The sequence below is a fragment of the Lottia gigantea genome (assembly GCF_000327385.1).
Source record: "Lottia gigantea unplaced genomic scaffold LOTGIsca_83, whole genome shotgun sequence".
NCBI lineage: Eukaryota > Metazoa > Mollusca > Gastropoda > Lottiidae > Lottia > Lottia gigantea.
Window position 1 is genome coordinate 816,391 of NW_008710756.1, and position 10,490 is coordinate 826,880.

The 10,490-nt window shown below is 33.3% G+C and overlaps 1 protein-coding gene across 1 annotated transcript; it reads right to left on the minus strand.

The window, feature by feature from the left end:
- Window positions 1–1,038: 1,038 nt before the first annotated feature.
- LOTGIDRAFT_51941 (hypothetical protein) lies at window positions 1,039–8,790 on the minus strand (the record flags this gene model as incomplete). Its single annotated transcript, XM_009067490.1, has 3 exons — window positions 1,039–3,593; window positions 4,132–4,384; window positions 8,665–8,790. Coding segments are annotated over 3 exons (2,934 nt in total), but the record flags the coding sequence as incomplete, so codon positions are not given.
- Between the last annotated feature and the right edge of the window lie 1,700 nt (window positions 8,791–10,490).

The window sequence follows — 10,490 nt, forward strand, 5'->3', positions numbered from 1 at the left end:
ACTTTTCTTGTATAAGTTTATAATTGAAGCCATTGGATTGAAGTAATAGTGAAAAAAAGCAAAATATGATCTCGACTAGTAATTACATGCACAGCTTTACTGTTTACATTCTTTCTGCCAAGAGCATTGATTGGCTGTATGTATACTAGCAGATAAGCCAATGAAATACAAACTTCTGTGACACAAGAAAAGTATCAGAGTTGGTAATAGCTTAATCAAACTTAGGTCTAATTATAATTAGACTGGTGTATGACACTGCTATCGAAAGCAGTTGGGTAATATTTTAAAGCTAGATACATAATTAAGCTTATCATATAAAAGAACAGTAAGAACATTTTTTGTTTCAAAATACCAGGCCTTGTCTAATTTAAAATAATTTAATATGTGCTTCTGTGCTTATTAAGGTTAAGAAAATGCTATATGAAAACAGCAATATAAATCACTAAAAAAATAACTTAAGAAATATCCTTAAAACTTTGCAGAGTCAAAACAAAAAATGATTTTCAAAATATAGGGAAAAGAAAGAAAATAAAACAAGTAATAACTGCAATAGAGACAGAAAAAGTAATACAATTATGCCTCTGCACCATTTTGAATGATAATATTAGTATCTTTGGATATTAGTTTAGGTTCCTTTGTGGATGTTTCTCCATTAACATTAGTTTCCTGTTCACCATTTGGATTCAAAGGTTCATCCGATCCTGCTGAATTTTCAGCCTCTTTATCCAAATTGGAATCAAAGGTAACATAAACACCACGCTTCGGGACTATAACTTCAGCATCTAGAGGATATCTTCCTACTAGTTCTGTACTGGTGGACTGAGAACGTGTTCTGGGATGATGGTGATGATGATGATGGTGGTGGTGATGATGATGGGAATGAGGTCTGGAATGTATTTGAGGTTCATAAACTTCAGTTAGTGGTTCAAGTTCATGGATTTCACTAATGGTATGATTAGGATAGCTAGTGCTGGAACTAGACAAAGTTGATTCAGAAAAAGCATACACAGTTTTATCTACATGTTTTCGTCTGCTAGGTGAGCAGCAGTCAGATGATGGCCAATGAAATTGTCCAAAGCCACCTTGTGGTCCCAGAGATCTTAGAAGTGATTGAAAGAAAAATGTAGAATAAACCCAGCCAATTGATATAATCAACATTAGAAATATTCCAAATTTTTGATAGGCCAAGACTGTTGAAGGCATCATCAATGCTCCTGCGAGGAATGTTGTGAAAGCTGCCATAGCAACAGCACTTCCCATCCGACCAATTGAACAAGCCACACGCATTTCACGATCTAGATCTGGAGAAAGGCGGTAAGCTACACCATAATGTAAAGTAAAATCTATTGACATCCCGATAGCAACTGTTATTATCACTGATTCCAAAATATTCAGTTCCCAACCTAAAAGCACCAAGGTTGCCACAGTAACAGAAATGATGCAAGCTATACACAAAATCGCATATATTGTAATGAGAACATTTAGTGTGGTAAAAAAGGCCACAATAGCAGCAACTGCTAGCGAGACACCCATAGCCAGAGGAGTTCCTGTAGTCAGACTCTTTTGCAGATCATAAAATCCAAGGTCACTTATCAACCAACCGTTCCGCATTTCAGCTGGTGCCTGAACCATTTGCTCAGTTACCCATTGGTTAATTTTACGATAAAATTCACTCAATCTTTCATATGATTGGCTGTAGGGTTCGTTACTGAGAAACTCAATGAAGAAGGCACAAATTTGTCCATTAGAAAATCTTGGTCCAGGTGAATTGAAAGAGTAATGTAAACCTGGTGTTTTTTGTAAGGCTGGTATATACCGTGCTAGACATTTATTAAATATCGCTTTACTATAGGGAAACTTGGTCGTGTTACAACAAGGAGTATTATCGGTGGTTACCACATGACAAGGTTGTTGCATGTATTGATACACAAAATTCTCCAAAAAGCAATTGGTTAACTGAATTTTTGGTGTTTTGAGGTAAAAACTGGAACGTCGCAATCTTTGACAAAACTCAAGTATCCATATTTGAGCATGTTCGGTGGTCAAATCAAAAGAATTATCAAACACGATAGTTCCTCTTTCATTTGGATTTAGAGGATCACCATTATCTATAGCATGTATTCCCCAAATCACAGTAATTGGTAACAAAGGAATATCACCTTTATTTTTTTCAAATCCAAACAAATCTCCTAATTCAAAGTCATATTTTTCCAACAAATGATCTGATGAAAACACTTGAAATTTTTTGGAAGTTGGAATTTTTAATTTTGGGTAATAAAAAATCACAATTATGCCACATATTCCTAAGCTTCCTAAGAGTATTTGCCACAAATAACGAAAGCGAATTACAAGACATGGTAAAATTTTCTCAAAAAATAGTCTGGACCAATTTTGAATGAGGTAATATAGTTTATAAGGAATATTACAGATATAATAGCACACTTGAAGTCTGCCAGAATAAAAATCGGGACTATGACAAACACAGAAATTGCACCATTTTTCATATGCCATAATACTGGCTGGAATCCAAGTTATTGTCAAGACGAAATTGCACAATATTGCAGTCCCAGCATAAATACTAAAACATTGGATGGCAGTAATGTTGCTGATACAGTTTGAAAAGAAGGCAGCCGCAGTTGTCAGACTAGTAACTAACATTGATAAAGTTGCATGTCTTAACGTGTCACTGACAATTTTTTCTAAAGTTCCGATATTTTTTTCAGATTTGGCTAACATCCACACTTTACAATAAATAAACATATCATCTGCTCCAATTCCTATCATTATGATAACAGTCACCATGTTCATATAAGGGAAAAATTTAATCTCAAAGACAAACATGTATAGAAAATAGGCCACTTCTAATGACCAGAACATGGCTAGAAAGGTCATGACAGTAATAAATATTGACGATGAATAAAGCCACATTAAGATGAAAATTACTATGCCTGCTATGGACAGCCATATTGTATCTGTAAGTAGACACTGTTCAAAAAGCAATCGTTTGATTCCAAACTCAGCACCAACTAATTGAATACTATGAAAACGTCTGGGTAATGTTTCTATATAATTATATAAATTTAACGATACAGAGCTGCCAGCTAAGGGTAAGAAGGTCATAGTATATGTTAAAAATAATGGTTTATTTGGTTGATTAGCAAAACTTGAGTCGGTTAAATAATGTAATATATGATATACTGCGTTATATTGAGTACAACGCTGTGGAATTTCTGAACATTGTTGAATGGGACTATCACTCGCGAAATACCACGATTCGGGAGAAAAATCACAGTTTGGTCCTAAAGTGTAGTTATGATAAAAAGCAGCACAGGTTTCTAAAGTCACCAACACATAATCCAAATCCTGTTGAGTAAGATCCATACAGTGTGATTTATTTGATAGGAGAGCGACGTAATTTCCTAATGACCAAGTACGACAACACTTCCTACGAGTTGATTTGATACAATTACTATTAAAATCAGGTTGGGAATGAAGCCAAGAATTTTCAAGGTGACACAAATTTTGTAAATGTTCTATAGTAAACAACGAACTTCCATCTACAGATTTAAAAACCATCCGAGCATAGATTTTATCTGAAAAACATAAAACAACCATTGATAAGTACCAGTAACCCTAAAACTCTGAACAAAATGCAACTGGGGTTGGAATGCCAACATGACCTGGTATGATTCCAATTTTAGCAATTTTCTGAACTTGAAGTGTGTATGTGCTGGTTTATTCGAAATATATCTTGAAATATCTAGGCTATATTACATTTTCAAACAGAAAAAACTGAAAATCAAATTTCTGAAAAAACCAAGAATGATTTTTAGACTAATTACAGGAATTGACAAATCTGTTATTAAAAGGAGACACAATTTCATTTTGCTATATATTCAAACTTCTATGTCACCATTTACAAAATTTCTCAAAAAAAGAATTCCATGAAAATATTGTAAGTGTTGAATTTGTCTATGTGAATTTTTAGAATTTTTTTTTTTTAGAGACTGGGGATGGATGTGTTTGTCAGAAATATTATAACTTGATGGCAGTCTTAGCTCTAGAGTAGAGCTCATAATATGAGCTTTTTGTCTGATAAGTTTCAGCTCAATGTCCAAAATTACAACCCACCTGGAACTCCACAAAAGAAAGCTTCATCAATATCTTCAACAAAAGTAGAATTTTTGGATGGACGAATTTTCTTCTTTCTATTTCTTTCCTTTTTTCTGTTTCTTTTTTGTGTTTGAATTCTGATTCGGTCCATAATATCTGCATTGTATTGCCGTATAAATGGTAAGAGAGTAACTTTACTACCAGCATTATTGACCAAATTATTATAAGCTATCATACGCTCACTGATTTCTGTCTGTCTTGGTTCAAATCCCTGAAAAATAGGTAAAAAGTCAGTTAACTAATAAATAAGAAAAAAATTCAGAGGCTTTGAAAGTTGGAAACCAAAAGTGCTCTGCAAAAAATTGGGCTAATGAAGACAGACAATGTTATGCAGTGTGTAATAAGGGAAGTTTTTACAAAGAAACAGAATTAGGCTTCCCTTATCGATCACTTAGGGATCTAGCACAAGCGACACCAATTAATTATCTTATTCTAATTATCTAACATTCTTGTCAGCCCCCCCTCTGACCTGTGTAATTCACAAGAGGAAATCAGGTTGAAATATCAAAGTATTATCTCGATCTATGCCAGGATCCATTCCTGATCCTTCAAGTTAGAAATCAAACAATCCAACTCATAGAGCCACTGTTGTCATTTTTATACTGGTAACTTGTGAACCATTCCACATAGATATAGATTTTCAAAAAACAAAAAACATATTGACAGAATGGAAAATCAGGTCTACAAATCGAATATGTTCAGATCATTTTTATCCACCTTAATTATTGCCCTGGCAGTCCATCAGTTCCCATTTTGCTCGAGCTCACTCTACAGGCTACAATTCTTTACAGATTATTTTGATTTTGATTTTGTTTGTCAATGTCATTACGAAGATGATCACTATCGATTTTTGTGATGATCTGATAATTCGGGTCCTCTTCAAGCAACAATTCTTTATGTGATTTTTATGTGCTCACACGTAGTATGGAAGCGTTCGTCCGTTCACACTTGGCTTATGCTCAAACATTGATTTGTACTTGCAATCAAAGCTGCTCGCGGGCGTATGTCACCTTGCTTAGCAAGACTATCATTTTTATTAATATTATCACTTAGCACCTATTACAGATAGTTTGATAAGAATATCAGAAAGCTTTACATATTCATAACCTCACAGTACCTGAAACATCTTCACATTGAGATTTAAGACATTTCAAAGACATAATTAGAACTTTCTGAAGATATTAAAGAGAAATATATACATTAACTGGCAGGCATGAATACATAGAATTGAGCCAATTCCACAGAAAGTAGGTAATAGACGATATCTTGCTTAAAGCATCTTCTTCCATGAAAATTCTAGATCTGACATAAAATTCCTGTCTTTTGATATCTAAAATGACATGAAAGTCTTTAAAAATAATTACAAAGATCTTACGAGCCAAAAATAAATGGCCTAGATATTGTAGTTCTTGAAGTCAGTGTGTCAAGAGACGTAGTCAATTATTGCTATGGGAACATACAAGTTCTATGGAACCTGATGGTATAATTAGGATATTAGAGAAAGCTGTCAAATTACAGGTCTTCTACACTGAAACATCACAAATCTAGTCTGACATTATTTTAATGAAACTAGGCCAAATCTTGTTGGCTCTGTCTCTACAATCTGATAGTTACTATTACCAGAAGGGAGTCAGAATAAAAATACAATCTTATTTATGCATTGAAATGATTGTAGAGAGATTTTCTAAATTTGTTTATTTATGTGTGTCGAGGACACTGTTATCATCAATTTGCACCATTCCAATTTTCAATCAAACATATGTGGTTCCTGAGATTCCATTAAAAGTAAGTGTTACATGACATCACTCGGCCAGTGCTTACATCACCAAATACTAAATGCAAAATATGCTTGTATCAAATAAGACCTTTGCAATCAGTGATGTCACAAAACACTTAGTTTTAGCAGGAACACAGATGTCTGATTGAAAATTGGAAAGGTGCAAATTGATGATTTCAGTGTCCCAGATATGCATAAAAATTACAATCTCTTTAAGCTGCAAATTTTTCCAAATACATGTAGGTATATATAAGGACACCTTCACAATATCAAACTATTACAAGCTTTGTCTTATACCTTGACATTATTTGCAACCTCTCTAGTATTATGGAATGCAGCAATTTGAATTGATTGTACACCAGCAAATACAGCCAATTGATCCCTCGACAGACAGACTGTAAAAACTATGGCTTAATGTTATCAGAGATAGTGAAATTGATGTCAGATGCTGCAGTGGGACAGGGAAACCCTCTAAAATTATATGGGGAAAGAATCACTTATGAGTGTCCCTTGATAATTCTCCTTTCTCACATTTTTGTTTTACAAGAACTCAAACTGTTATGTTGAATGACATATTTTGATCTAAAGGCATAAGTTCACCATTCGTTTGACCAATCATACCTTAGTCTCAGAAACAGGTAATTTTTTACTAAGCAAATCAGAAATTGTGTTCACAGATCACCATCAAAATTTTAGCCTTCAAATTCATTTATGTCCAGAATTACAATAATAAAATATTTGCACTATTTAAATATATCATTTGTACAGTGAAATAGAAATATTAAAACAGAACTTACAAAAACATGTTGTTGTAACTCAGAGTAACAAAAAAATGTTTTTTTTTAAGTTGTTTTAATATTTCTGTGTCCAAAATTATCCCTGATTTACTGATAATTATTTTCACTAATAATGAAAACAATTAGACCTAATTTAGTCTAGTCATTTAGTACAGAAATGGAAAGAATGATATAAGGATTTACCCTTTGAACCCTGAGTGTAAATAAGATATAACATCCTATACCTTGAACTCCAAGTAATAAAAGTAAAAGTGTATGACGTTATCGTTGTATGATGTCACTTAGCAACGGCCGGTATACCTGCTGCTCGGGTATATATTGCTTAGCATGTGGCCGTTAGGTTTGCAAGGGTTAATAATTTAATAAGAATTTTGATGAATTATAAAAAATTCAGATTACACTCAAAAAAGGCAGTGAAATAGCTCAGTCAGGAGCCAGTTGTAATATCGTCTTCTAGGTGATAACGTGCAATAGGTACAAGCCAATAAAAATTCTGCAGTCACAGCCAGTGTTTCTGGAAGTCAGTGCAGTGCATCTTTCACTCCTGATATCCATAAAACAAATAAATCTATGTAATTAGATCCTTGATAAAAACTAATTTCACAATGATTTCTTACATTCACTAAAGGCATGAAAGACACTGTAAAATCAATGAGACTATTTGAAATATGGCATGATTTTGTTGACTTGAATATTATGTTCTATATTGTGTAGGTGGGTTCAATAATCTTCAGTGAGATAATCCGAAACATCTGCCTCTGATAGATATTTTGACAGTTATGAAGTATTGCCAGGAAAACCAGGCCTTGTTTTATGTGGATTTTCTTTTTCTCCAAAGATGTATTTTTTTAACATAATATTAAATAACTTTTACAATGAATGTAAATTAGTGTAAAGCATTACTGTCACTTTTGTTTTGTAAGTATCATGTGACTCTGTGTCCTTTGAACTTTGGCTGTGCACACAGTTTTAAATGGCCGACAAGTGTTCACTTTCGTTAAAAAATATTGATAGAATCATATGGATTATAACGGCATGTCTGAACTACAAAAGTTTCCATCTTTCCGAATATATTTGGGCTTGGTGGATCCGATTTAAAAAGATGTGTTTTTAAACCTTTGGAGGTGCAGAAAAGCCGTATGATACAGGGCCTAGTTTTTCTGTCTCTACATCAGCCAACAAACTTGTTATCAGTGAATTAAAATTTTTACTATTATAGTATTGTTCTATTATACAATATGTTACTAGAATCATCCTTGACTCAATTAATCTTTGAAATTTATCATTCATTCATAAGCTGCTAATTTCCACAAATGTATGAAATTAACACAGTTATGTGGTTTTCAACCTGTTTTACATGTGTTCCCAAAATATATTTTGCATAAAAATGATGTCCGTACATATCAAGTGGAACAAGGATTGGATATCAGGCAAGGTAATAACAATGGTAGACATGGTTGTGTATAGTGTATAGTTATTTGAGACATTGTATAATATAGTTGGAGATTTTTTTCATAGCCTGTGACACATCAATGTCCCCAAAGGAAAAGTGGAAATGTACTGTCACAGTGAGATGTCCCTGTGGTTGAAAACCTATGCTTTAGCAGCAAATACAACTTGATTTTAGCCAATGTTTTACATTTCAGAATGATAAACTAACAACTTCTTGCCTTTTTTATCAAATACTGTTGCCTAGTGTTTGCTAGCCACTTTTAATGTATTCTCAAAACACCACTAATGTTTTGTCAAAACAAACACAAATTCTAACTTGTCCAAGATCTTGGTTATAATACTTTTTAATAAAATCTGACAACTTTGGCCTCTAACATGCATTCACAAACCAATACTTGACAGACGGACGAAGGGACAGAGATGGTAGCAATATGCATCCTCATTAAAATGTATTAAAATACCTACTGCTAATGGATCATTAAAGTTGAGATGTCCTCCCGATGTTATTGATACCACTAAACATGTTCCAACCACCACCAACACAACAACCAACACAATGTATGGATAGTGGGCCAAGATACGAGCATAGCTGAAAATATAAAAGATGAAAACATTTAAATAGTGATACATTGAACAGACAACTCATACCGATTCTATTTATAAAGGTTCAGATACGAGCATAGCTGAAAATATAAAAGATGAAAGCATAGTTGTGCCAGACTCAATACCCAACCTATGCTGATTGATAAGATAACCTGTGCCAATTCAATATATAAAGGATAAAATACAAGCGGAAAATATAAAAGATGTCTGTGGTTCTTGCAATTCCACTTAAACAAAGTGTATTATGATATCATTCTTGCAGCAGCTGCTCATAAGTTGTAAGGCCCTGGCTATGAGCTGGAACAGTGCAAATCAATGCTATCAGTGTTTCCAATACAGATGCCAGCCTGAATTTCTCTTCACAGAGACGGGTGTGGCGCTAGGCTATGCTTACACTTCTAGACACCTGATACCACTTTTCGTTATTAAATACTTCCACATGTGAAAAGTTCATAAGCTTCGGGTTTTCGTTTTGCGCTTTAGACAGTTAGAAATGGTTTATTTATTGTAAAAGTGATTCTTATTGGCAGGAGAGTGGCACATGATTGTCTACAATGAATAACTTGACATGTCACCAATACTTGACCTTGGTTTAAATCTCCCTAGATTACGAACGAGACCAACAAAACAATTAATAACCAAACAAAATTGTTATCTAATTTTAAATAAATTGATGTTACTCAGACTGAAGAATTTGTATTCAGAAATGAAAGGCCACCTATTACCTCTCTCCCCTTTCCCTTATTTTGAAAGATTGAATTAAATATAGGACATTAGGAAGTAAAATATATACAGAAACTACCAGATGTTTATTGAAAAGATAACTATAGATATTCAGATTAACTGTTAGATCAGGGAGTGTTTATTGATAGACCATATATCTTTAACTTAAAGTGGTCAATTTTAGATACACAGATGGTTTGGCCTATATGAAACTAGGCATGGTTCTTACATGAAAATAACATACTTGAACGTAGTTAAACAAAGTCGTCCAAATCAAAAGTAGGGCCTATACCAATTGTCATTCAAAGCTCCAACCTCAATCAAGTAGGCAACATTTTAAAGTTTTCCACATGTCTATAGATGTTCTAATGACTTGAAAAAATACCGGTTTGTCTCACATGTCCATAATTAATTCATAATTAGCTAAATTAGAAGAGAAATACCAGCAGAATTCCAATGAGTGACCGATCAAGAAAGGTCAAAAAGGTTTTTTTTGTTTATCCAGACTGTACATACATGGAGTTTTATGATTGGTTATTATATGCAATAATAATATAATGATATGATAATTCATTCAAAACACCAATTAAACCTATCTTTAAATGACAATACCTAATTCTACCTAACTATTTAATGAGAAATTGAGACAATCAAAAGGGACTTTAGAGATCAACAAAAGACAGTCTACACACATTTAGATAAGTATGGTAATTTGTAAAACCTAATGAAATATGGTGATTATGAACCTACTTGACCTGTATTATATCATTCGAATATGTCATTTTGTAATAAATCATAGACAAAAGTTGAAAAATGGGACAAATATATGAAATATTGGAATAACTCATGATGCCAAATAGCCAAAAGTAGAGTTGCAGTTTTCTATGTAAAATGGCACTTAAATTTCAACTTGATCTTTAAGGAACACACCTATTTTAATAATAGGTCAATGTCAAAAAATTTGT